Source organism: Acipenser ruthenus, chromosome 35, assembly GCF_902713425.1.
Source record: "Acipenser ruthenus chromosome 35, fAciRut3.2 maternal haplotype, whole genome shotgun sequence".
In the NCBI taxonomy this organism is placed as follows: Eukaryota; Metazoa; Chordata; class Actinopteri; order Acipenseriformes; family Acipenseridae; genus Acipenser; species Acipenser ruthenus.
In genome coordinates this window covers 12,059,225-12,086,724 of record NC_081223.1, presented here as the reverse complement: position 1 = coordinate 12,086,724, position 27,500 = coordinate 12,059,225, and the positions used below count along the sequence as shown (strand labels likewise).

Below are 27,500 nucleotides of genomic sequence, written 5' to 3'. Positions count from 1 at the left end.
GTGTGTTATACAGACAGGTGATGAGAACGTCGGTGCATTGTTGTTGACATTTGTGAAAAACTAACTTTAAAAAAAAAAAAATATTGCCACCTACCTGCTCATTTCAATAATACACCTGAACAAGGGGAGCTCTGAACCCCAGGACTGGGTGCAGCAGCAGCAGCAGCAGGGCTAGTGTGAGTTTGTAACCCTGCTCAAACTCCTGGCACCTGATCATTTCAATATTAATAATAATAATAATACTAGACTTCATTGAGGGGAGCTCTGAACCCCAGGACTGGGTGCAGCAGCAGCAGCAGCAGCAGGGCTAGTGTGAGTTTGTAACCCTGCTCAAACTCCTGGCTCCTGATCATTTCAATATTAATAATAATAGACTTCATTGAGGGGAGCTCTGAACCCCAGGACTGGGTGCAGCAGCAGCAGGGCTAGTGTGAGTTTGTAACCCTGCTCAAACTCCTGCCTCCTGATCATTTCAATATTAATAATAATAATAATAATAATAATAGACTTCATTGAGGGGAGCTCTGAACCCCAGGACTGGGTGCAGCAGCAGCAGGGCTAGTGTGAGTTTGTAACCCTGCTCAAACTCCTGGCTCCTGATCATTTCAGTATTAATAATACTAGACTTCATTGAGGGGAGCTCTGAACCCCAGGACTGGGTGCAGCAGCAGCAGCAGCAGCAGGGCTAGTGTGAGTTTCTAACCCTGCTCAAACTCCTGGCTCCTGATCATTTCAATATTAATAATAATAGACTTCATTGAGGGGAGCTCTGAACCCCAGGACTGGGTGCAGCAGCAGCAGGGCTAGTGTGAGTTTCTAACCCTGCTCAAACTCCTGGCTCCTGATCATTTCAATATTAATAATACTAGACTTCATTGAGGGGAGCTCTGAACCCCAGGACTGGGTGCAGCAGCAGCAGCAGCAGCAGGGCTAGTGTGAGAGTTTCAAGCCGTGACATTTCTTCTTTCTTTTTTTTCAGGGCTGGAGAACAAGGGGGGTGTAAAGGTGTCAGATAAGAAAGAAAAGGCATCAGATTGTGGAGAAACTCTCAAACCATCTAAGTGATTCAACAAGTTAAAAAAAGCGGGACGGGACGGGGGGGGGGGGGGGGGGTGGATTTTAGAAAACCCGAAGATGGAAGAAATCTGTGATATTCCTGGAAAAATCTGCTCTTTCCTGTGGGGGGTCGAGGAAGGCTTCACTGCCTTGCAGATCTCCAGAAACGTTGGGTTAAAAACCAGCAAACAGGTGAACCCAGCGCTGTACGCGTTGGAGAAGACAGGGGAGCTGAAGAGGGAAGGAACAGCCCCACCACTGTGGCGTCTGTCCCCCCGGAAACGACGCGCGATGGGTGGGGAGAAGGAAGGGGGAGAGGCAGGGGAGGTCCTTCACAAGCCTCCTTCTCCCAGCCCCGCACCCCCTGCTCCCATCCCTCAAGAAGGAGCCAGCGTTGACCCGGCGAGCATTTTACAAATCCTGCAGGGGGTCGGGCTTGAAAAAGGTGGGGTCCCCTGTTTCAGAATCGCCCGGGAGCTGGGGGTCCCCAAGAAAGCAGCCAACCAGGGCCTCTATCGTCTCCTGCGGGAGGGGAAGGTGTGGAAATCGGAGGGACCCCCACTGCTGTGGAGCCTCCCAGCCCTGGGGTCCCGAGGGTCCGAAAACGAGGCACCGAAAACAAGACCGGGGAAGGAAGACCTTCTGCGTGGGAGTGGAGAGATTTTGGGGAGCCGGTTCGACGGGAGCGATGATACACAGGAGGGGAGCGCAGCCCCTCAGCCTCTCTCCAAACCCCAGGATCTGATAGCTGGCGCCCCGGGACCCACAGGGAAGCCAGCTCAGTCCCCCTCGCTTTCCTCCAGCGTTCAGAGGCTGGCGCTGGGGGAAGGCAGTGTTTGCAGTGCTGGCGAGGTCCTGGAAGCCCTGGAAGCTCTAGGGCCAGGTCAGACAGCCTTGCAGGTGGCTCGGAAGCTGGGAGCAACCAAGAAGGTAGCGAACCATCAACTGTACTGTCTGGAGAAACAGGGAGCCGTGAGCAAAAACGGGGAGACGCCCCCGCGGTGGAGTCTGGCTACGGAGCCCAGAAAGAGGGCCACGGAGCCGGGAGAGGGAGAGGGGGAGAGGAGAGGTGTGTAAGGAAGCTAATGCGCAATAGCAATCAGTGTGGTAGTCTGGGTTCCTTTATTGGTGATTGAAGTTGCTCATAAGTTAGACACACGTGGTTAAGTGCATGGAAAATTATACAAAGAGGCGGTGTGCAATTCAATATGTTAATGTAACATTATTCAGCAGGTTGTCATTCGACTTTATGAAGCTAAATGAGTTCATTCTATAGGGGCATGCAAAACTTTTGGCCAGAGCATGTATACACACACACACACACACACACACACACACACACACACACACACACACACACACACACACACACACACACAAACACACACACACACACACAATAGGCCACACATGCAATTCATTTAAAACAGTAAAGAGAAAAGGAACACAGAGCCACACACGGTAAAACGCAGGAGACTTTTTAGAAGTGGTTTAAGACGCCTGATTAAAGCACAGAGCGGTCTGACATTTTCACACACGAGTGTGTTTCTATATCCCTGATTTATTAAAAAAAAATAATAACAATAATGTTTGTGTACTGGAGCCCCCCCCCCTTAGGTATAACAGGGCTGGCAATCACTGCTATTGCACAGCAGTGTGATCCATTCCAGGTTTCACTGCTACCAGCTTGATCAGCCCCAGTGTGTCTAGCTAACAAGCTCAGGTGTGTCTGATTATTAAACTCATTGAGCCCAGAAAACAGCAGAAAATATTCTCAAGAACCCTTTGCTGTCCTTACAGGTGGAGCGCAGGAGGATGAAGCAGGAGAAGGGATGGAGGAAAGCCTGGAGGCGTCTAGGAAGCCAGAGCAGCCCCAGGAGGCAGAACTGCACGACTCCCGGGTCCTGCAGCTTTTCTCTGCCCAGGAGAGGGAGAGGGAGAGGGGGAGGAGGCAGAGGGGCTCCCCTGAGTCCTGGAACCTGGAGGAGGAGAGAGGGAGGGAGGAGGAGAAAGAGGAAGGTAGCGATGATGATGTGGTGGTGGAAGAGATCATTGAGGAGGGGGCCGATGATACCAAGCAAGGAGACTGAAGAATTGGGACAGACTATTTTCGGGGGGGGCGCGTGTGTTACTAACTTTATTATTTTCATTCTGTGTCTGTCAGACAACTTTTGATTTGTATTAAAGTATTTTGGTGTGTGTGAACGTCTGTGTTATTACTGGACCTGGGAAACCAGCTGTGTGATAAAACTAGGTAAGCTTTGTGTGTGTGTGTGTGTGTGCGTGCGTGCGTGCGTGCGTGCGTGTGAACGCAGTAGGGATTCAAGGAAATGCATGCACATGGATTAGGGAGTGGTTAACATGTAGAAAACAGAAAGTACTGATTAGAGGAGAAACCTCAAAATGGAGTGAGGTAACCAGTGGTGTACCACAGGGATCAGTATTGGGTCCTCTGCTATTCCTAATCTACATTAATGATTTAGATTCTGGAATAGTAAGCAAACTTGTTAAATTTGCAAACGACACAAAAATAGGAGGAGTGGCAAACACTGTTGCAGCAGCAAAGGTCATTCAAAATGATCTAGACAGCATTCAGAACTGGGCAGACACATGGCAAATGACATTTAATAGAGAAAAGTGTAAGGTATTGCATGCAGGCAATACAAATGTGCATTATAAATATCATATGGGAGATACTGAAATTGAAGAAGGAATCTATGAAAAAGACCTAGGAGTTTATGTTGACTCAGAAATGTCTTCATCTAGACAATGTGGGGAAGCTATAAAAAAGGCCAACAAGATGCTCGGATATATTATGAGAAGTGTTGAATTTAAATCAAGAGAAGTAATGTTAAAACTTTACAATGCATTAGGAAGACCTCACCTAGAATATTGTGTTCAGTTCTGGTCACCTCACTACAAAAAGGATATTGCTGCTGTAGAAAGAGTGCAAAGAAGAGCAACCAGAATTATCCTGTGTTTAAAAGGCATGTCGTATGCAGACAGGCTAAAAGAATTGAATCTATTCAGTCTTGAACAAAGAAGACTACGCGGTGATCTGATTCAAACATTCAAAATCCTGAAAGGTATAGACAATGTCGACCCAGGGGACTTTTTCGACCTGAAAAAAGAAACAAGGACCAGGGGTCACACATTATTATTATTATTATTTATTTCTTAGCAGACGCCCTTATCCAGGGCGACTTACAATTGTTACAAGATATCACATTATTTTTTACATACGATTACCCATTTATACAGTTGGGTTTTTACTGGAGCAATCTAGGTAAAGTACCTTGCTCAAGGGTACAGCAGCAGCGTCCCCCCCACCTGGGATTGAACCCACGACCCTCCAGTCAAGAGTCCAGAGCCCTAACCACTACTCCACACTGCTGCCCACACATGGAGATTAGATAAAGGGGCATTCAGAACAGAAAATAGGAGGCACTTTTTTACACAGAGAATTGTGAGGGTCTGGAGCCAACTCCCCAGTAATGTTGTTGAAGCTGACACCCTGGGATCCTTCAAGAAGCTGCTTGATGAGATTCTGGGATCAATAAGCTACTAACAACCAAACGAGCAAGATGGGCTGGAATGGGGGCCTCCTCTCGTTTGGAAACTTTCTTATGTTTAACAGGGCCCCCCCCCCACCCCCCCAAAAAATAAACATCTTCCCTTTAAGAAGCCGGTCGCCTGGTAAAGTCGTCATCGAGTCTCTTCCTTCTCCGGCGTCGCACAATACAGGCAGATAGAGAGACAGAGAGGGGGCGGAAGTTCAAAACTTCAAATTGGTCCACAGTAAAAAAAAAAAATTAATAAAAAAAACCAAACACCGCACATTGTACATCAGAAAGGTACGTCGCACGGTATGTTTTTTTTAATTGCAGGATATACTGGCTTGTCCTGGGCGGATAAGAGATTAAAAACCGGCCCTCGTTTTGCAGAGGGTCGTGTGTAAAGATTTCAATAAATAAAATAAACAACAGGACACGGTTGTGAAATTGAGGATGGTTGCCTGTCCGCTTAGGACATGTGTTATTGCACAGTGCTGCAGACTGCACGTCCATGCATGCAATCGATTGCTGCTTTTATAAAAACGCTGCTTGCATGAGCGGTCGGCGTTATATCCGCCGGCGGTGCGGATTATTAAAATCACCTACTTAAATTACACAGGCCTTTTTACACTGCTATCAGTGGCGACGGTATGCAAGCGCGTCGTTTTTATTCATCTGATTTCTGAAAAGCAAACATTATTATAAATAACAACACCCGGTCCGGGGGAACTGGTTCGGCTGAAATAAAATAAAATTATGAATGAATGAATGAATGAATGAATGGATGAAATAATACTTCGTGCAGAACCGTCAAAATTTGTCTTTCGTTTCGCGCCGGCCATCACCGATATTTATTATCAGTTATTTATTTGTATATGTTTTTTTTTTGCCAGTGTAGTGCCTAAATTAAAAAAAATGAAACGTGTCTGTTTATTTATTTATTTATCTATGTATGTATGTGTGTATGTATTTATGTATGTGTGTATGTATGTATGTATGTATGTATGTATGTATGTATGTATGTATGTATGTATGTATTTCTGTATGTATCGCTGTTTCTAAGCGTGCTTAAGCCCGGTTTAATGTCCAAGGTTAGTCGAAAGCGTGTCGGGTTTGATGCCCCGGTGTGTCTAGCTAATTCTTCTTTATTGTATTACAATTATTATTGTATATAATTACAATTTGTAGTCTAAATAAACCGCGCCTTTCGCTGGGAGCTGAGAGAAGAGCTATAGAAAAGAGACTGTAGAAGAATATTAACATTTAATGTTGTGTTTTTTGTTTGTTAGATTTAAGAACCACAGAGTTTATAATTCAGAGATGATGATTTGGGACCGTCTAGCTTGTAATATTGCCAAGAAGTGCTTTTATTCCGTGTGTGACATCCTCGTTAAGTTATTTATAATTCCAAGGATTTTTTAAAAAAATGCACAATTAATTTTTTTTTTTCCGTTAACAATGTTGCATTTTTTAATGTCGTCTTTTGAATTGAATGTTTGGGCTTCAAATTGATTTATTATTATTATTATTATTATTATTATTATTATTATTACAAACGCATGCTTTACGATATAGACAATGTCGACCCAGGGGACTTTTTTTGACCTGAAAAAAGAAACAAGGACCAGGGGTCACACATGGAGATTAGATAAAGGGGCATTCAGAACAGAAAATAGGAGGCACTTTTTTACACAGAGAATTGTGAGGGTCTGGAACCAACTCCCCAGTAATGTTGTTGAAGCTGACACCCTGGGATCCTTCAAGAAGCTGCTTGATGAGATTCTGGGATCAATAAGCTACTAACAACCAAACGAGCGAGATGGGCTGAATGGGTGTCTCCTCTCGTTTGTAAACTTTCTTATGTTCTTACGATTCCGATCTGTTCAAGCCTTATTAAACACAACGGTGGGGTTTCTGGCGACCTCTGGCGGCTGGATGCGTGTCAGCGCAAGTTTCTGTTCTGAAAAAGGAACTTTATTACAGAACAGAAAGCGAAACTCGTAAACAGCAGACCCGAAATCTGCCTTTCGGTATTTCAGTAACAGTTAAGGAAATTTGCAAACCACGAGAGCGCTTGGTTTTGTTGTTCCCCGTCGGAATGATAGATAGATTTAATTTTAACGCCGTCTCTTCTGCTTAGTTGGAGACAACTGGAAACCAGCGAATTCTGATGTAATATGAAATGAAACTGCAGAGCTGCTACAGCCGGTGATTAAATTCAGCTTTTTTTGACAACATCCGCCGATATTTTTGATGTACATTTATATCTTGTATTATAATAATAATTTTAGGACTTCTAAGAAAAACGCGCGCTTGTGTGTCTGGTTTAAGAGCGATACCAGGTAAGCGACCTAAATTCCCTGTGTGTTGTTTGATTAGTTTTGTTTCATGGCTTCACTTTGGTGAATGAGGCGTGAAACGTCACAACCCCTGCTTGCTGGTTTCGGGTATTTTTCGAATTAGTAGATGAGGCCTTTTTTTTCTTCGTTTACCGTCATTTTAAAATAAAAACAAAACAAAACAAATCTCTATAACGTTATAAATTTAAACGTGCCTGTTGATCAATAATACGTGCTTGTCGTGTGATGTCTTTATGCAAGCACACTCGTTCAAGAGAATTGTAGAATCGTTTAGTTTTAAGTTTTTTGTTTTAACTTGACCTGTTGCACGGGTTTATATATATAAATTTCACCCAGTCCAGGTTTCACTGCTACCAGCTTGATCAGCCCCAGGGTGTCTAGCTAACAAGCTCAGGTGTGTCTGATTATTAAACTCACAGTGAAACCAGGACTGGATCACAGTGCTGGAGCGGGAGTCTCATACCTATTCATGGTTACTACATGATTCTTCATAGATTACTTGCTACTCTGGCACTATGCTGACGTTTTTATATACTTCCGGTAGACTTTTTAAAATTTTATATATATTATTTTGTAGTTTCTTTCATTATATGATGTGAAATAAAAGATCTAAATTATATATATATATATATATAATATAATATAAAGAACGCATATTGTGCAATACTATATGGGTTTCACAGCTCAATAAAGTATTATTATTATTATTATTATTATTATTAATATTGCAATGATCAGGAGCCAGGAGTTTGAGCAGGGTTAGAAACTCACACTAGCCCTGCTGCTGCTGCTGCACCCAGTCCTGGGGCTCAGAGCTCCCCTCCATTCCACTACAGTAAATAGTAGTGAGATAACTGCAGTCCTGTATGCGGGTCCATGAAGTAACCAAGACTCCCGCTGCACAGCACTGTGATCCAGTCCTGGTTTCACTAGGAGTTTAATAATCAGACACACCTGAGCTTGTTAGCTAGACACACTGGGGCTGATCAAGCTGGTAGTAAAACCTGGCCTGGGTGACGCTGCTGTGCAGTAGGAGTCTTGCTGCCGTGCCTGCGAGTCCTCTGTGTATCTCTCTGTTTTAATTGTTCTCCTCTCTTTTCTTCCCCGGAGCTAGCGAGGGCAGCGCCGCTGACAGACAGACTCCTCGTTCTCTCTGGGCAGCGCGGGCGCGTTATGAACAGGGGTGGAGGCAACGCCAGAACACCCCGCCCTCCCTCCGCCTGCCAGCGTCGCCAGCCAACCCGCTGGCACCAACAGAACCAGCACAGCAGCTGGGCCAACCAGAACCAGCGCCCCCCGCCTCCTCTCTCCTACAGCAGCCAGCCTCCCCCGAGCCCCGCCCCTGACCCGGAATTCCAGAGAAAGCAGGTCCAGTTCTTGACGGGTCAGAATTACGAGGCCCCTCAGTTCTGGAGACAGCCCGGCACCCCAAGTCTTGAGCCTGGTAGGAAAGCTCTGTACGACAGAGGGGGTCCAAGTCACCCTCCTGCTTCCTCTACTGCGCAGCCTCTGAGATACCCAGCTTCTCCGAACCAGAGCCCTAATAACTCCTACAGCCACCCCCACCCTCACCACCACCCCTACCCCCAGCCTCAGCCTGGAGCCCCCCGATACTGCCCCCCACCGAAAAGCTACGTCCGCCCCCCGCGCCAGTTCTTCCACCAGAACCACTACGTTCAAAACCAGAAGGGGCCGCCCCCCTCCAACGTCCGATCGCTGACCGCCGGCTTTCGGAACCTGAGCTTGGGTCCCGGGAGAGACGTCCGGCAGGAGATCCTGACGGTTTTGGGGCGCCTCCGTCCTGGGGAGACCTTGCCAGCCCGCTCGGTCGCCAAGCAGCTGGGAATCAAGAAGAAGGAGGCGAATCATTATCTGTACAAGCTAGAGGGGGAAGGGAGAGCCAGGAAACAGGACGAGAGCCCCCCGAATTGGAGCCTGGTGGCTGGGGAGGCGAGTGGCGGCGGCAGCAGCGACCGCGGGAGCGGGAGATTCGGTAACGAGGGTTCGGCAGACCCGAGGGGTGCGGTCAACAGGCCTGACATCAGAAACAGGGAGTCTGTCTGCGTGGAAGAAGAGAGAGGAGATTGCGAGGCGGAATTAGAAGGCAGCGCCTTCAGCGAAGGAGAAGAAGACTTGGAAGAAAGTTCATCCGAAGAAGAAGAAGAAGACGAGGAGGAGGACTTCAACATGGCTGGAACTCGGGAGCGGATCTGCGAGTATCTGTACAAGTCCGGCATGTCCACCCCGCTGATCATCGCCAAAAACCTGGGGCTCCGGACCGCAAAGCAGGTGACCCCCTCGCTCTGCTACCTGGAGAGGAAGGGAGAGGTGAAGAAGGACGCGGGCGCCAGCCCCCCAGCCTGGGACCTGAGCGACAAGAAGAGGGAGTTCATGGATCGGCACAGGAGAGCCGGGCTCGAACCCGCCACCGACCCCCCTCCGCCCTGCCAGGGGATCCTGGGGCCGCGTTCGGAGAGCGAGGCGGGGAACGGGGCGCCGGAAGAGGAGGAGGAGGGAGAGATGGAACTGCCGGCTTTGGAGCTGGATCCCGGGGCTTCCGATTCTGATTCGGTCCCTCCAGACCCCCAGCCCCGCCCCCAGTCTCAACAGCCCCGCCCCCAGTCTCAACAGCCCCGCCCCCAGTTCCCGCCCCCTCCTCCGCCTCACTCCTTCTACGACAGCGCGGAGAACGGGCAGTGGGCCTCGGATGACATCCCGGAGTTTCTGAACGCGATCGGGGCGGGCGGGGGGGCCGGGGGGGCCGGGGGGGCGGGCGGCATCGCTCAGGAGCCGGGCCCGGGGGAGAAGCTGCTGGAGCTCCGGGGGAAGAACCCGGTGAGCGGGCTGATTGAGTTCGCACAGCACACGGGCCAGAACTGCGACTTCCATCTGCTGGAGCAGAGCGGACCCTCCCACGACCCACGGTGAGACAGAGAGAGAGAGAGAGAGAGAGACAGAGAGAGAGAGAGAGAGAGAGAGAGACTGTGTCTCTGTGACTGTGTGTGTTTGATTGTGTATTTGTGACTGTCTCTTGTGATTCTGTGTCTCTTGTGACTGTGTGTGTGTGTGTGTGTGTGTGTGTGTGTGTGTGTGTGTGTGTCAGTGTGTTTCTATGTCTGTGTGTGGTCAGTATAACCTGATTCTCCTCTCTCTCTCTCCCCTCCTCCCTCTCTCTCTCTCTCTCTCTCTCTCTCCCCTCCCTCTCTCTCCCCTCTCCTCCCTCTCCATCTCCCTCTTCTCTCCCTGTCTCCTCTCTCCTCTCTCCCTCCCTCTCTCCCCTTCTCTCTCGCCCTCCCTCTCTCTCTCTCTCTCTCTCCTCTCTTCCCTATCCCCCCTCCTCTCCCCTCCCTCCCTCTCTCCCTCCCCCTCTCTCTCTCTCCCTCTCCCAGGTTCCGGATGCAGGTGGTCCTGGGGGGCCGCAGGTTCCCAGTGGCCGAGGCGTCCAGCAAGAAGACGTCGAAGAAGGACGCGGCGGCCATAGCGATGAGGGTCCTGCTGAGAGAGGCGGGGGGCGGAGGGGGCGACGAGACCCCCGGGAACCAAACGCACTCCCCGGAGACCTCTGCAGCACCAATCGAGCCCGTGAGTGAGGGAGAGGGAGGGAGGGAGGGAGAGGAGGTGAAAGGCATCCATCCATCCATTTTAGACAAAGTAACACAGGGAAGAAAAGACAACAAGTGTTGAATTGACAGCAGGACTGGAAGAAGGCTTAATTGTCGTCGTCCATCCATCAGCAGTCCGAAGCACCTTTGACCATTGTTCCACAGTCCAGCTTCGGTGTTCTTGTGCATGTTTTAGCCTTTTTAGTCTTGTTCCCCTTTCTTAACAGAGGTATTCTTACTGCAACACATGCTTTCAGTCCTGATTTCAAGAGTGATCATACTGTTGATGTGATGGACAACGACACCTGTGCCTTCTGCCAGTTCTGTTGTCAAGTCACCCCCCTAGTCTCTGGAAGTCGCTTTGGATGGAAGCGTCTACTGAATTAATAATAATACTGCTGTTCTTGTTTTTCTGCTGTTTCTCCTCCCCTCCTCTAGGTGGCGGAGGCGGACCCTGACCCTGTCCAGTCCACCAGGTGTGTGCCGATCGGGAAGAATCCCGTCAGCATGCTCATGGAGTACGGACAGAAATCGGGGAACTCCTGCGAGTTCCTCTCGGTGTCGCAGTCAGGACCCGCGCACGACCCCCGGTACAGCAGACCCTCCCCCTGTCTGTCTCTCTGTGGCTCTCCCTGGCTCTCTCTGTGTGTCTCTCCCTCTCTCTCTCTCTCTCTCTCTCTCTCTCTCTCTCTCTCCCCGTCTCTCTGTCCCTGTTTTTAGTTCACTTTCTGTCTGTGTCTCCTGTTCTAAGCGCTGTCCTGTCCCTGTGTCTCCGGTTCCTGTTCTGAGCTGTCCCCTCCCTGTTCCAGGTTCACGTTCCGGGTGCGTGTCGGGGAGCAGCTCTTCCCCCCTGTGGTAGCGAACAACAAGAAGCTGGCCAGGCAGCTCTCCGCGGAGGCAGCAGTGCAGGTCCTGATGGAGGAGAACCCCCAGAACTTCTTCACAGTCAAGGTAGAGAGAGCCCCCCCCCCTCCCAGACAGCCCCCCCCCCCCCCCCTCCCAGACAGGCCCCCCCCTCCCCTCCCAGACAGGCCCCCCCCCTCCCCTCCCAGACAGACCCCCACCTCCTCCCAGACAGGAGCCCCCCCCCTCCCAGACAGGCCCCCCCCTCCCCTCCCAGACAGGGCCCCCCCCACCCTAACATGTGCATATTAAAAACCAAGAAATATTATTATTTATTATTATTATTATTATTATTATTCCTCCGCAAACCAGCATCTTTAAATGCAAAGAAATATGATATTTCGTAACGTTATGTTCACTTTATATTCATGTTAATTATTTATTCTCCCTCGAAAATTGACAACCAAGAGATACATCTCCCAGCATTTATATTCCTCTTCATATCATTCATTCTCCTTCCCCACGCAGCAGCAGCAGCAGCATCAGGTGAGCTTCGAGCCCCAGGCCCCAGCCCCCACGCTGAGCCCCTGCCCCTCGCTGGCCCCCCTGACCGTGCAGGAGCTGGAAGCGGCCCACGCGGCCGGGGTCGGTGACCTCATCAACTACCTCAACAAGAACGCCATCAGCGGCCTGCTGGAGTACGCACGCTCCAAAGGGTTCGCCGCCGAGATCAAGCTGGTGCATCAAGCAGGACCGCCGCACGACCCCAAGTAAGGACAGAACAACAAAACACTCCCACAGCGAGGTGTGAGAGCCAGCACAGCGACAGCATGAGCGAAGCACAGGGGAGCGTTGTGAAACAGAGAGGGGTGGTGAAGCAGAGGGAAGCATTGTAAAGCACAGAGAGGTCTGGTAAAGCATAGGGAAGCATTGTAAAGCACAGAGAGGTCTGGTAAAGCATAGGGAAGCATTGTAAAGCACAGAGAGGTGTGGTAAAGCATAGGGAAGCATTGTAAAGCACAGAGAGGTCTGGTAAAGCATAGGGAAGCATTGTAAAGCACAAAGAGGTCTGGTAAAGCATAGGGAAGCATTGTAAAGCACAGAGAGGTCTGGTAAAGCACAGGGAAGCATTGTAAAGCACAGAGAGGTCTGGTAAAGCATAGGGAAGCATTGTAAAGCACAGAAAGGTCTGGTAAAGCATAGGGAAGCATTGTAAAGCACAGAGAGGTCTGGTAAAGCATAGGGAAGCATTGTAAAGCACAGAGAGGTCTGGTAAAGCATAGGGAAGCATTGTAAAGCACAGAGAGGTCTGGTAAAGCATAGGGAAGCATTGTAAAGCACAGAGAGGTCTGGTAAAGCATAGGGAAGCATTGTAAAGCACAGAGAGGTCTGGTAAAGCATAGGGAAGCATTGTAAAGCACAGAGAGGTGTGGTAAAGCATTTTAAAAAACAGGGTAAACTAACCCTTATAAAAGTGTCCCACAGTAAAAGCACAGCACGGTGTAATAAAGCACAGTGACAGCATGGGAAAGCAGCTGGGGAATAAAAAACACCAGTAAATGTTTCTTTGTGTGTGTATGTGTGTGTCTATATATATATGTGTGTGAATATATTAAAGAAAACATGTAAATGATAGTGTACAGCTGTGACCAAAAGGGATGGGAATCAGACTCCCGTTGCACAGCAGTGTGATCCAGTCCTGGTTTCACTAGGAGTTTAATAATCAGACACGCCTGAGCTTGTTACCTAGACACTCTGGGGCTGATCAAGCTGGTAGTAAAACCAGGACTGGGTGACGCTGCTGTGCAGCAGGAGTCTGATTCCCATCCACGTGCATTTTGATGGAGTCAACAATTTGCTCAGGACAGTAACTTTTCACTCCTCTTTCTCTCCCCCCACCCCTCCTCAGATTCACGTACCAGGCGAAGGTTGGGGGTCGCTGGTTCCCCCCTGTGTGCGCCAACAACAAGAAACAGGGCAAGCAGGAGGCTGCAGACGCTGCTCTGAGAGTGCTGATCGGAGAGGCAGAGAAGGCAGTGCGGACTGGAGAGTTCATAATGGAGGTAAAGCAGCCCTCCTCTCCTCTCCTCTCCTCTCCTCCCTGTGTCTCTCCTCTCTGAGAGTGCTGATCGGAGAGGCAGAGAAGGCAGTGCGGACTGGAGAGTTCATAATGGAGGTAAAGCAGCCCTCCTCTCCTCTCCTCTCCTCTCCTCCCTGTGTCTCTCCTCTCTGAGAGTGCTGATCGGAGAGGCAGAGAAGGCAGTGCGGGGTCTCTGTCATCATCTCTGTCTCTCTCATCATCGTGAAATCTTCCTTCTCTCTCTGCCGGCTTGGGAATTGTATAATCTCCTTCTCACACCTCTCTCTCTCTCTCTCTCTCTCTCTCTCTCTCTCTCTCTCTCTCTCTCTCTCTCTCTCTCTCTCCTCACCCCTCTCTCTCTCCTCTCACCCTCTCTCTTCCCACTCTCCTTTCACCCTCCCTCCTCTCGTCTCTCCTCTCTCAGCTCCCGGTGAGTGGCAGTACCCTGCATGATCAGATTGCCATGCTGAGTCACCAGCGGTTCAATGCTCTGACTGCCCGGATCCAGCACTGCCTGCTGGGGCGCAAGATCCTGGCCACCTTCGTCATGAAGAGAGGGGAGGAGCACCTGGGCACCGTGGTCAGCATGGGCACCGGTAACACCACTGCCCCCTGCAGCCCTGTACACTGCACCCCTATACACTGCACCCTGCAGCCCTATACACTGCCCACTGCACCCTGCTCCCTGCTCCCTATACACTGCCCCCTGCTCCCTGCTCCCTACACACTGCACCCTGCTCCCTATACACTGCCCCCTGCAGCCCTGTACACTGCACCCCTATACACTGCCCCCTGCAGCCCTATACACTGCCCACTGCACCCTGCTCCCTATACACTGTCCCCTGCTCCCTGCTCCCTACACACTACACCCTGCTCCCTATACACTGCCCCCTGCACCCCTGTACACTGCCCCCTGCTCCCTGCTCCCTACACACTGCACCCTGCTCCCTGCTCCCTATACACTGCCCCCTGCACCCCTGTACACTGCCCCCTGCTCCCTGCTCCCTACACACTGCACCCTGCTCCCTGCTCCCTATACACTGCCCCCTGCACCCCTGTACACTGCCCCCTGCTCCCTGCTCCCTACACACTGCACCCTGCTCCCTGCTCCCTATACACTGCACCCTGCTCCCTGCTCCCTACACACTGCACCCTGCTCCCTGCTCCCTATACACTGCACCCTGCCAGATATTCCCTCCCTCTCTAGTGCAGTATTTTCATCAGCCGTGTATCGTCTCGTCGCTAGGTAACCGCTGTGTTAAAGGGGAGGAGCTGAGCCTTAAAGGGGACACTGTTAACGACTGCCACGCAGAAATCATCTCCCGGAGAGGATTCATCAGGTGTGACTCTTTATTTACACTCCCTAAGCTGTGCTTTGCACTGGGACCGGGAGGCGTGTTTAACCCCGGCTGTGCTGGATTGCAGGTTCCTGTACAGCGAGCTGTTGAAGTACGACCCGGCGTCAAACGAGGGCAGCATCTTTGAGCCTTCGGAAGGAGGGAAGGTTCGAGTGAAGAAGGGGATCACCTTCCACCTCTACATCAGGTACACCCTCCCCCCCCTTCTCTCTAGAGCACTTTGATCCATAAATGGTTTCGCTATGAGTTTAATAATAAGACACTATCTATCTGTCTAAATAATCCCTCTGCTACCACCAATATACTGTCACAGGCTTCTCTATAAAATCAGCTAAAAACCTCCTTCAACCAACGACTATCTATCTACAGGGGTGGGAATCAGACTCCCGCTGCACAGCAGTGTGATCCAGTCCTGATTTCACTAGGAGTTTAATAATCAGACACACCTGAGCTTGTTACCTAGACGCACTGGGGCTGATCAAGCTGGTAGTAAAACCTGGACTGGATCACACTAGTGGTTTTTCTGAAGAAGTTTGTCTCTGATCTGTGAGTTTTTTTACGATGGCTCTGATCTTGTCTGTCTCTCTCTCTTGCTCAGCACTGCCCCCTGTGGAGACGGCGCTCTGTTTGATAAGTCCTGCAGTGATCTCCCAGCACCCCAGGGGTCCTGCCAGCATCAGCCTCTCTTCGAGAACATCAAGCAGGGCAAACTGCGCACCAAAGTGGAGAACGGTGAGGAGGGGAGAGGGAGCGGATCCGCCCATCGCTTGAACCAGAATCCATTAGCAGGTCTTGTCATGTGCATTTTTAGTTGAATGGACTGTGCGTAGAGCCTGCGTGTTTCCTCCCCCCTCCAGGAGAGGGCACTATCCCGGTGGAGTCGAGCGACATCGTGCCCACGTGGGATGGGATCCAGCACGGGGAGCGACTCCGCACCATGTCCTGCAGCGACAAGATGCTGCGCTGGAACGTGCTGGGCCTGCAGGGGGCGCTGCTCACACACTTCACTGAGCCCGTGTACCTGAGCTCCGTCACCCTGGGTGAGTGACTCTGTGTGTGTGTGTGTGGGGTGGGTCTGTATGTCTGCCTGTGTGTGTTAGAGAGAGCGAGAGGAAGTCTCCTGTATTGTGACTCAGGTTTTGCTGTGTGTTTTGACCCTGCAGGCTACCTGTACAGCCACGGTCACCTGACCAGAGCCGTGTGCTGCCGGATGTCACGTGACGGCGACGCTTTCAAACAGTCCCTGCCAACGCCCTTCACTGTCAATCACCCGCAGGTAACAAATACACAACGATTACACAACACAAATACACAACACAAATACACAACGATTACACAACACAAATACACAACACAAATACACAACACAAATACACAACACAAATACACAACACAAATACACAACGATTACACAGCAATTACACAATACCACACTATACAATACAACACATGGTTTTGTTTTGCACTGTGCAGGCTCTCCCTAACCATGTGTGTGTCTCTCTGTGTGTGTCTGGGTGTGTGTGTGTGCCTGTGTGTGTGTGTGTGTGTGTGTGTGTGGGTGCGGGTGCGTGTGCGTGTGCGTGCCTCTGTGTGTGTGGGTGCGTGTGCGCGCTGCAGGTGGGGCGTGTCAGCGTGTACGACTCGATCCGACACACCGGCAAGACGAAGGAGTCGAGTGTGAACTGGTGCCTCTCCGATGAGCTCAGTGTGGAGGTGCTGGACGGGACCAAGGGCAAAGTGGACGGGTCAGTCTTACTATTATTATTATTATTATTATTATTATTATTACAAGTGCAAAGTGGACGGGTCAGTCTTACTACTATCATCATTATTATTATTATTACAAGGGCAGAGTGGACGGGTCAGTCTTGTTATTCTTATTAGTTGTATTGTTAGGGTTAGTTTTCTTTGTGTTTTACTATTATAACAGAAGATGGGATTTAAAATAACAACGAGGGACACCCCACACACAGTGTTAGTATTATTTAGTTTTATTATTTATCCCCCCCTCTCTCCTTCCCTCTCTATCCCCCCTCTCTCTCTCCCCCCCTCTCTCTCCCCTCCCTCCTCTCTCTCCCCTCCCTCTTCCCCCTCTCTCTCTGCCTCTCTCCTCCCTCTCCTCCCTCTCTCCCCATCTCTCTCCTATCTCTCTCCCCCTCTCTCCCCCCTCTCCCTCTTCCCCCCTCTCTCTCTCCTCCCTCTCCCTCCTCTCTCTCTCTCCTATCTCTCCCCCCTCTCTCTCTCTCTCCCCATCTATCCTATCTCTCTCTCTCTCTCTCTCTCTCTCTCTCTCTCCTCCCTCTCCCCCTCTCTCTCTCTCTCCTCCCTCTCTGTCTCTCTCTCTCTATCTCCTGCTCTCCCCTCTCCCCTCTCCCCCCGCCCCCGCAGTGTGAAGCTGGCCGTGTCTCGCGTTTCGAAGAGCAGTTTGTTCCAGCTGTTCCGGGCGCAGTGCTCCCGCGCGGGGAGGGGGGACCTGCTGGCCCTCCCCTCGTACCGGGACGCCAAGCAAGCCGCCCAGCCCTTCCAGAGAGCCAAGGAGAGCTTCGTGAGAGCCCTGCAGGACATGAGCTACGGGAACTGGATCTGCAAGCCAGTGGAGGAGAAGAGCTTCAGCTACGACGAGGTCTAGAGAGAGAGAGGGGGGAGGGGGAGAGAGGGGGCCCTGAATCTCACCCAAATCCTGACCCTCACCCCCTTTCCTGGGCAGTGTACTAAACCCCCCCTCTACTGTAGACCGCGAGGAAACTGAATCGGCCCATAGAAAGCTTTGTGGAGGAGCATTTCTAAGCAGTTTGTGCTTGAAAATGCAACCCCCTACTCCCCTTGCAAACGAGTGGCTTGGAGTCCTTGTATATATGACGGATCCACACTGTGTTCTGCTGTTTCATAGTAATGTTTATTTTCCAGACATGGGACCCATAAGACCTCCCGCCCAATTGCACAGCAGTGTGATCCAGTCCTGGTTTCACTGTGAGTTTAATAATAAGACACACCTGAGCTTGTTAGCTAGACACACTGGGGCTGATCAAGCTGGTTGTAAAACCTGGACTGGGTGACACTGCTGTGCAATAGGAGTCTTATTCCCATGCCTGTACTGTGATCTTAATTTTGCTTTAAAAAAAGCAAATATATATCTTATTGGTCCGAAAGAAAATGGGACAGTACCCCCTCCCCCCGCCCTCCCCCCCTCCCATCTCCTAGAACAATTAACTACCCCTTCTCAGTTTAAAAAAAACTAAAAAACTAACAAAAAAAACTGTTGTATATCGTATTCTAATGTTGCATTCCTTAATACCGTGTTGTCAAGCAAGCGCCTCAGTTCATCTACCCTCCCAACCCTTAGCTCCGGAAGCGTGCGTGTGCGTGTGCGTGTGGTGGAATGGGTGTTAACTAACATCGTACAGCTGTCAGGGACGGGAATCGGACTCCTATTGCACAGCAGCGTCACCCAGTCCAGGTTTCACTGCTACCAGCTTGATCAGCCCCAGTGTGTCTAGGTAATAAGCTCAGCTGTATCTTATTAAACTCCTAGTGAAACCAGGAATGGATCAAACCGCTATGCAACAGAAGTCTTATTCCCATCCCAGTAGGTAGATAGTCGTTGGTTGAAGGAGGGTTTTAGCTGATTTTATAGAAGACAGCGACAGTGTATTGGTGGTAGCAGTGAGACAGATAGATCAGGGATGGAAGCAAGACTCCCATTGCACAGCAGTGTCACCCAGTCCAGGTTTCACTGCTACCAGCTTGATCAGCCCCAGTGTGTCTAGGTAACAAGCTCAGGTGTGTCTTATTATTAAACTCCTAGTGAAACCAGGACTGGATCACACTGCTGTGCAGCGGGAGTCTGATTCCCATCCCAGGGACTGGGGGGCTGGTTAGGGTATGTATTGTGCATGCTCTGTGTACTCTTTGTGAGACCGTGTGGATACGAAGCAATCCTTTTATTTTTTATGTAAATTTTATATTTCGATTTGAAACTGACTACTGAGTTGATAGCAATGTGAGTTAATTGAATTGCACAGGATCTGACCGGCCGAGAGTCCCGAGGAAAGCTGTGATGCTTTCTGTGCACGACACATCGTTATGAGGAGCGTGGGTCGCGTTACAAGACCTCGGCACAGCTCGGCACAGCTCGGCACAGCTCAGCACAGCTCGGCACAGCTCGGCACAGCTCGGCACAGCTCAGCACAGCTCGGCACAGCTCAGCACAGCTCGGCACAGCTCGGCACAGCTCGGCACAGCTCACCAAGAGAATCCCGATGTGAAGGAGCAGAGCGTTCGATAGCTGGGGATGAATAGACACTCTCTCGCGAGCTCCAGTAGTTTTATTTTTTGTCTTTTAACAAAATGGTCCATCGCTCAAGCATCCTTTTTGATCTACAGTGATCCTTCGTGTTTCTCTAGTAACTATGTTAGTATTGGTCGTGCGTTTTGTTTTGTTTTCCGGTTGCTGGATTCATAGCTGGGCGGAGCAATGACAAGGGCAGAAATATTTTTAATTTTTAATATATTTTTTTGTTTTTGTGGATGTTGACCGTGTTTTGGATGCTGGGTGTGTGTTTTTTTTACTGGAGTGGAAACTCAGTTTAGAAGCTACATTGTTGGCTAAACCCCAGGTCTGGATTAAATTATGGCGGGTGCCATCGCCGTATAGTATTTCTATGGCAGCGCCTTAACATTTAATTTAGACCCCAGTTCTGCCGAAATGGCATCTAGTGTGGTTTAATAAAGGTTATAAATTGTGTCTACTAGAATTACAAATACACACAACACTCGATCCATCGTTTCTAGGGTGCGGTTTCTTATTTCGTATCGAGGCTCCCTAAACAAAAGCGCCTGAAGGTTCTGTGTTTGCAGAATTCATAAGTTCTGTTTTTAGAGGTTTTGCGGTTTAACTTAATTTGAGTTTATCAAAACAGTTTTAGTTCGAGTTAGAATTTAAATTACAGGTTTTTAAAAAAAATACATGCTCCAAAAAAAACAAAACAGTGACAGAGTGGCCTGTCTTCAAACTAGGACAGTGGCGCTTCGTGGGTTAATAATGTGTTGGGCTGATGAGCGAGACTTTCCTGGACAGCGCGCAAGGGGTTAAGTGCGAGACTGTCGCCTGAAGTCAGTTATGTGTGTTTATTGTGTTTTTATTTGATGTTTTTTTTCATTGCTTATAAATATGGTTTTAAACTCTGTAGAGAGTTCGCTGATGTACTCTGATTTTTTTAATTTTTATTGTTTTTTTCTAATCCCTTTTTTTATTTTATTTTATTTTATTTTTAAGAGGCCAGGCTGGTATGGAATCTGTAACACTTGGTTGTAGAGTTTTTGTTTTTATTAATAAAATTAAAAAAAAATAATAATAATTATTTGACTCCTGATTTGGTGTGATTTATTTAACTCCTCAAATGTCATTTCAATTTTTTTTTTAAAATATTTATCTCTGACACATTTTATACAGGTTTGTTTAAATCACTGTACCAGCGTTTGAATTAAGGATGCATGGAAACATATTCTGAAGTGAAATAATTTCAATCAATTCGCGGCTGGTTTCACCGCTCCGGAGTATCACTGATCTCAGAGCACCGTACTTGCACACCGCGGCCACTAGATGTCGCTATTTCACAAAAAAATGGCTTCAGCGCTTGCTTAAAAAACTGGGTTCTGCCCACGGCTGCTGTTTATCCTCGGTTTTTACAGATGTTATGAAAATTATAATAAAATAACCTCCTGGGGTAACAAGCCCCCTTTCTCTAACCGCTGGACCACCCAGCCTCCCTAACCCTAACCACTGGACCACCCAGCCTCCCTAACCCTAACCCTAACCGCTGGACCACCCAGCCTCCCTAACCCTAACCACTGGACCACCCAGCCTCCCTAACCCTAACCACTGGACCACCCAGCCTCCCTAACCCTAACCCTAACCACTGGACCACCCAGCCTCCCTAACCCTAACCCTAACCGCTGGACCACCCAGCCTCCCTAACCCTAACCACTGGACCACCCAGCCTCCCTAACCCTAACCCTAACCGCTGGACCACCCAGCCTCCCTAACCCTAACCACTGGACCACCCAGCCTCCCTAACCCTAACCACTGGACCACCCAGCCTCCCTAACCCTAACCCTAACCACTGGACCACCCAGCCTCCCTAACCCTAACCACTGGACCACCCACCCACCCACCCATTGCTCTAAAAGACTGAGCAAGAAATAAGGAGACGCGTTGATATGATACACATCAGACTGACACGCTTTATTAGAAGAGGGAAGGGGGAAGAGGGAAGCTGACATCATTGGAGAGTATGGGACAGTCCTGACACGACTTTCAGAAATAATTTCGCACGACCAGCTTGATTCAAGCCTCTCTGCTGTTTGAAGCCTCGATTCGGAGGGCATGATGAAATGTGCTTTTAAAAAAAAAAAAAGTGTGCTTGAACTGCGCGAGAGCAACTGTCCCGGATTCCAATCCTCCTTTTCGATACCCGTGCTCTCCGCGTTCAAGTGGGACAGAACCAGTACGCATCCCAGTGCTTTTTTTAACCCCTTGACCTCTGGAGTGGAGGGATGCGGAACAGTATTTAAATTGGGGGGTGAAACACACACACACACACACACACACAGAGTGTCGGTCTGTATTTTATTGCACCAGCAGGCTTGAAGCTGCGGGTGGCGCTGCAGAGCACTGCATCCTTTTTAAAGCCTCATTTCCCCACCAGCCCGAGCAGTCCCGCTTGGCGGAGGTCAGGGGGTCTCTCTCTGTGTTTCCCGGTGGTGTGCGCCCCCTCACTGCGGCGCGTGGGACAGTGTCTGGGCGGTGTAGTTCAGAAAGAGAGGCTGCAGGAACATGCCCACCGTACCGAACACACACACGAAGATGAAGATCCAGAGGAAGAGGCGGTCGATCACCATGGCAACGTACTTCCAGTCCTCGCTCACCTGGGGGAACAAAGAGAGCGACGAGTCACTGAGACACAGCGAGAGAGAGATGAGTCACTGGCACACAGAGTGAGAGAGACAGAGCGAGACGTGTCACTGAGACACACAGAGCGAGACGTGTCACTGACACAGAGAGACAGCGAGAGACGAGTGACACAGCGAACGAGAGAGAGACACAGAGAGATGAGTCACTGACACACAGAGTGAAAGAGACAGAGCGAGACGTGTCACTGAGAGACACAGAGCGAGACGTGTCACTGACACAGAGAGACAGCGAGAGACGAGTGACACACAGAGCGAACGAGAGAGAGACACAGAGAGATGAGTCACTGACACACAGAGTGAGAGAGAGACAGAGACACACACACACACACATCCACACAGATAGACAGACACACACAGACAGACACAGAGAGAGAGAGAGAGAGACACACACAGATAGGCAAGGTATCCAAAAGCCTACAAGCACCTCCACTGTTTGTTTTCAAACACACTTTCCCTTGACAAAGACGTGTTAAACACATCGAAATGAGTCATTCAGCAGACGCTTTTATTCAAAGCGACTTACAGAGACTAGGGGGGTGAACTATGCATCATCACCAACTGCTGCTGCAGAGTCTCTCTCACACACACATACACACACACGGAGTCAGTGGCTGAGCCGGGATTTGAACCTCCTGGTATCAAGACCCCTTTCTTTAACCGCTGGACCCCCAAGCCTCCTTATATAAACAGCTATGGCCATAGGTTTTGCAGCACCCTATAGAATGAAGGTGTGTTTGTGTGTTTGTGTGTGTGTGTGTCTGGCTGTACACACACAGTATGTAACGCATCTCCACAATGAGACTCACGCTCTGGTCATCGTCCTCACTCTTCATGTGGTCGGCGATGAATCGCACCCCGTCCACTGCCTCCCCGAACCCGTGACAGCACTGCCCCGCGGCCTGGGGGTCAGCCCTGCCCGGCTCCCTGAGACCATTCACCCCCTCCCCAAACCCCCCGAACTGTTCCACTGTGGCCTGGGGGAGAGACAGAGAGGAGATAGGAAGAGAGGAGAGACAGACAGAGGGGGGAGAGGGGGGGAGAGGGGAGGGAGAGAGAGAGGAGAGAGGGAGGGAGAGAAAGAGAGGTCACTATATCACGCAGAACTATTAAAACACTCAACAGCGCTGGCTTCAGAAAACCTAAAAGAAACTGAAGAAATTCAATGCAATTTAAAAATAGCAAAATAACTGTGACACCAGTAGACTTGTATTTAACCCTAAAGAATTATAAACTTTCCTCCCCTCACCCCCCCCCCCCCCCAAATCGCTCCCATCCTTGCCTGGTTGACGAAGCAGGTGCAGGATCCCACCCTCTCCCGGAACAGCATCCCAGCGGATCCGGCTCTGTCCCGGGCCAGCCTCCTGTGCCTCAGCCTCTGCCGGGCACAGTTGTTCCTGGGCTGCTTCATGAAGAGCAGGGCAGGCAGCTTGTCCAGGAAGACCACCTTGACCCCAGGGGGGCATGGTGTGAGTGGTGGGGGAGCGGTGGTGGACGTTGAGCACGCAGACGCTGGTCACGATGGAGAAAGTGACCAGCACCATGGTGAACATGAGGTACTTGCCCACCAGCGGGACGTCCAGGGAGGTGGGGGGCACGATTTTGGAGATGAGGAGGAGGAAGACGGTGAGGGCCAGCAGGACGGAGATGCACAGGGTCATCTTCTCGCCGCAGTCCGAGGGCAGGTAGAACACCAGGATGGCCAGCGAGGTGATGAGCACGCAGGGGATGATGAGGTTGATGGTGTAGAACAGGGGCTTCCTGCGGATCACGAAGTCGTAGGTGATGTCCACGTAGGTGGAGTCGTGAGGGTTCTCGTTCCTCCGGCCCGGCAGGGCCACGATGTCCCACTCGCCGCTCGGGGTGAAGTCGTCCATGCTGGCCACGTCGGACTTCAGGACCAGGTCGATCTCCGTGCGGTCGTAGGTCCAGGACCGGAAACGCAGGGTGCAGTTCTGCTGGTCGAAGGGGAAGTGCTTCACCTCGATCTTGCAAGCGCTCTTGTAGATCGCAGGGGGGAGCCAGAAGATGCTGCCGTCGTGCGAGACCACGGCGTTGGAGTAGAACGAGACCTCGTACATGCCGTCCGCGCTGAGAGAGAGAAGAGAGAGGAGAGGGAGAGAGGAGGAGAGAGGAGACCTCGTACATGCCGTCCGCGCTGAGAGAGAGAAGAGAGAGGAGAGAGGAGAGGGAGAGAGGAGGAGAGAGGAGACCTTGTACATGCCGTCCATGCTGAGAGAGAGGAGAGGAGAGGGGGAGAGGGGAGGAGAGGAGAGGGGAGAGAGGAGACCTCATACATGCCGTCCGCGCTGAGAGAGAGAAGAGAGAGGAGAGAGGAGAGGGAGGAGAGGAGGAGAGAGGAGACCTCATACATGCCGTCCGCGCTGAGAGAGAGAAGAGAGAGGAGAGAGGAGAGGGAGAGAGAGGAGACCTCATACATGCCGTCCGCGCTGAGAGAGAGAAGAGAGAGGAGAGAGGAGAGGGAGAGAGGAGGAGAGAGGAGACCTTGTACATGCCGTCCATGCTGAGAGAGAGGAGAGAGGAGAGGAGAGGGGGAGAGGGGGAGGAGAGGAGAGGGGAGGAGGGGAGAGAGGAGGAGAGAGGAGACCACGGCGTTGGAGTAGAACGAGACCTCGTACATGCCGTCCGCACTGAGAGAGAGAAGAGAGAGGAGAGGAGAGGGGAGAGGGGAGGAGGGGAGAAGGGAGAAGAGGGGAGCAGAGGGATGGAGAGGGAGGAGAGAGAGCCGCCCAGACACTCTTACTTGTTGTAAAGAACCACATCGGGGAGCCAGATGTGCTTGGAGGGCAGCCTCACTTTCACCATCCCGTCAAACTCCTCCGGGATCCATGTGAGTCTGTAATCCTGCCACTCCTGAGAGAGACACGGAAACAACGAGCACACATAGAGATGGCATTGTAAAGCACAGAGAGGTCTGGTAAAGCATAGGGAAGCATTGTAAAGCACAGAGAGGTCTGGTAAAGCATAGGGAAGCATTGTAAAGCACAGAGAGGTCTGGTAAAGCATAGGGAAGCATTGTAAAGCACAGAGAGGTCTGGTAAAGCATAGGGAAGCATTGTAAAGCACAGAGAGGTCTGGTAAATTATTATTATTATTATTATTATTATTATTATTATTATTATTATTATTATTATTATTATTTTATCGACTCACCTGTGTTAGCCAGACATTTGTGGTCATAATCTGCTCTCTCTCGTGCTAAAAGTATAAAAATATTTAATAATTAAAAAATAGAAAAAAACGCTGCATTGTATAGTCTTCTAGATATACTGAGAACACAAAACTGACAACAAGTCAAAATCTAACATGAAATAGACTTTTTTTGAGATATAATTTTGTATCTTTGATGACATGATGTTAGATAGAATCTCTAAATAATGTTCATATATATATATATATATATATATATATATATATATATATATATATATATATATATATATATATATATCTCGGATATATAAATATCCTTTTTTTGCATACATTGTCACAATCCTAAAATTCTAGGTGATGCTAAACATTCAAGTAAAACAAGTCACTGCGTTTAGCGATTCATTTGAGGTTTCGAGAGAGGCGAGTTGCATAATAAACGTGCTGGCTGAAGGCGCCGCGGTATTCTGACGCCGTTACTCACCACGCTGATCAGCTGCGCCAGCGACACCATCAGCTGCACGCTCACCAGCTCCGAGCCATTGGTCGCCGGCCGGATGAGTTTGTTGTACCGCGAGGGGTTCAGCAAATGCTCCACGAGTCTCTCCTCTGTGTCCGCTGCAAGGCTTCCTAGAGAGAGAATGAAAGATAGAGGGATGGTAAAGCATAGGGAAGCATTGTAAAGCACAGAGAGGTCTGGTAAAGCATAGGGAAGCATTGTAAAGCACAGAGAGGTGTGGTAAAGCACAGGGAAGCATTGTAAAGCACAGAGAGGTCTGGTAAAGCATAGGGAAGCATTGTAAAGCACAGAGAGGTCTGGTAAAGCATAGAGAAGCATTGTAAAGCACAGAGAGGTCTGGTAAAGCATAGGGACGCATTGTAAAGCACAGAGAGGTCTGGTAAAGCATAGGGAAGCATTGTAAAGCACAGAGAGGTCTGGTAAAGCATAGGGAAGCATTGTAAAGCACAGAGAGGTCTGGTAAAGCATAGGGAAGCATTGTAAAGCACAGAGAGGTCTGGTAAAGCATAGGGAAGCATTGTAAAGCACAGAGAGGTCTGGTAAAGCATAGGGACGCATTGTAAAGCACAGAGAGGTCTGGTAAAGCATTGTAAAGCACATCATTATTATTATTAGCAGTAGTAATAGTATTAATAATATTATTTTTAGTAGTAGTATTAATATTAGTATCAGTATTATGAAGGTTTCCGTCCTCTGAGTGCCAGCGAGGTCTCCAGAGCTCGTTCCTTCTTTGTTTCTCAGATGTATCTCAGGTTGTTCGCGGAAAGCAAATAGAATCTGCTCTCTGCAGATCAATCGAGAGTCAATCAAGCGCCAATTACACGCGGAGCATCGCGCCCCCGCGGAGCCGCGCACTGAACAGCGCGACAGGAACCCGGTCACTACACTGCGAAATCAATAGAGCTGCGTGTAACCGCGCCGCTGCCATGGGACTAATCGAGCTTCATACGAGAGGAGGAGGGGGGAGAGGAGATCTAAATATATCTCTTTAATACATGATCTTTGATTGATTTATATATATATTTATATATATATATATATATATATATATATATATATATATATATATATATATATATAGCTACTGTAGCTGTCTTCTCTATAAAATCAGCTGGTAAACGACTATCTATCTACAGGGATGGGAATCAGACACAGTGTGATCCAGTCCTGGTTTCACTGAGTTTAATAATCAGACACACCTGAGCTTGTTAGCTAGACACACTGGGGCTGATCAAGCTGATAGTAAAACCTTCGTGTTCATTTGTAATCAATAATGATGATCACGTGTATAGGGCATGCATTCGTGTAGTAATTAACACGTCTCACAGTGAGCGCATGCGCCTGACACACGCTCGATCAACAGCATTGGTTATAAAAGGCAATTAATCAATTAATTAAAACCACACGACTGAACAGGGGCTGGATTGTAAATGAATGACGTCAGAACTCGAAGGAGGCGCAGGACAGGTGCAGTGCGATTCCTGGGGGATTCATTTAGGAATTTGCATCATTATTTTGAGCCTCGTGAATAGAATCGAGCTCCTCGCTTTGCTGTTCCTCGGTCGTGCGGATATTACCATCATCATTACAGACCCAGTCTATTTCTATTATTATTATTATTATTATTATTATTATTATTATTATTATTATTATTATTATTATTATTATTATTATTATTATACAGCAGAATCCTATAACTGTACTAAACTGTACGGGCAGCAGTGTGGAGTAGTGGTTAGGGCTCTGGACTCTTGACCGGAGGGTTGTGGGTTCAATCCCAGGTGGGGGGGACACTGCTGCTGTACCCTTGAGCAAGGTACTTTACCTAGATTGCTCCAGTAAAAAACCCAACTGTATAAATGGGGAATTGTATGTAAAAATAATGTGATATCTTGTGACAATTGTAAGTCTTCCTGGATAAGGGTGTCTGCTAATAAATAATAATATTAAACGTCTCAATGACGTGTAAATGTTTTTACACATCGAT

General features: G+C 49.4%; 3 protein-coding genes across 6 annotated transcripts in view; 2 read left to right on the top strand and 1 right to left on the bottom strand.

Annotated features, from left to right (window-relative positions):
- The window catches only part of LOC131705116 (double-stranded RNA-specific adenosine deaminase-like), a 4,038-nt gene extending 777 nt beyond the window's left edge, over positions 1-3,261 (top strand). The window contains exons 2-3 of the mRNA XM_059007345.1: positions 980-2,125; positions 2,857-3,261. Of these exons, the coding sequence (XP_058863328.1) occupies positions 1,135-2,125; positions 2,857-3,146 (1,281 nt within the window). The 5' untranslated portion in view covers positions 980-1,134 and the 3' untranslated portion in view covers positions 3,147-3,261. The remainder of the gene's footprint in view (positions 1-979; positions 2,126-2,856) is intronic.
- A 1,504-nt stretch (positions 3,262-4,765) lies between these two features.
- Positions 4,766-20,210, top strand: LOC131705115 (double-stranded RNA-specific adenosine deaminase-like). 4 transcript variants are annotated; one of them, XM_059007341.1, is made up of 15 exons: positions 4,766-4,910; positions 8,085-9,894; positions 10,360-10,552; positions 11,011-11,162; positions 11,382-11,523; positions 11,944-12,185; positions 13,325-13,478; positions 13,920-14,091; positions 14,742-14,835; positions 14,921-15,040; positions 15,452-15,585; positions 15,711-15,893; positions 16,017-16,129; positions 16,471-16,598; positions 17,242-20,210. In XM_059007341.1, exons 2-15 carry the CDS (start codon positions 8,144-8,146, stop codon positions 17,480-17,482), a joined length of 3,819 nt encoding a protein of 1,272 aa, XP_058863324.1. In that variant the 5' UTR covers positions 4,766-4,910; positions 8,085-8,143; the 3' UTR covers positions 17,483-20,210. The 4 variants fall into 4 exon arrangements, with proteins under 4 accessions (XP_058863324.1, XP_058863325.1, XP_058863326.1 ...); XM_059007342.1 differs by having other exon boundaries at positions 4,766-4,922; XM_059007343.1 differs by lacking the exon at positions 4,766-4,910 and adding an exon at positions 6,591-6,818.
- Positions 20,211-21,067: 857 nt separating this feature from the next.
- LOC117395118 (neuronal acetylcholine receptor subunit beta-2) overlaps positions 21,068-27,500 on the bottom strand; it is a 7,420-nt gene continuing 987 nt past the window's right edge. The window contains 7 exon segments of the mRNA XM_059007557.1: positions 21,068-21,780; positions 22,632-22,799; positions 23,105-23,275; positions 23,277-23,913; positions 24,587-24,696; positions 24,997-25,041; positions 25,478-25,623. Of these exon segments, the coding sequence (XP_058863540.1) occupies positions 21,628-21,780; positions 22,632-22,799; positions 23,105-23,275; positions 23,277-23,913; positions 24,587-24,696; positions 24,997-25,041; positions 25,478-25,623 (1,430 nt within the window). The 3' untranslated portion in view covers positions 21,068-21,627.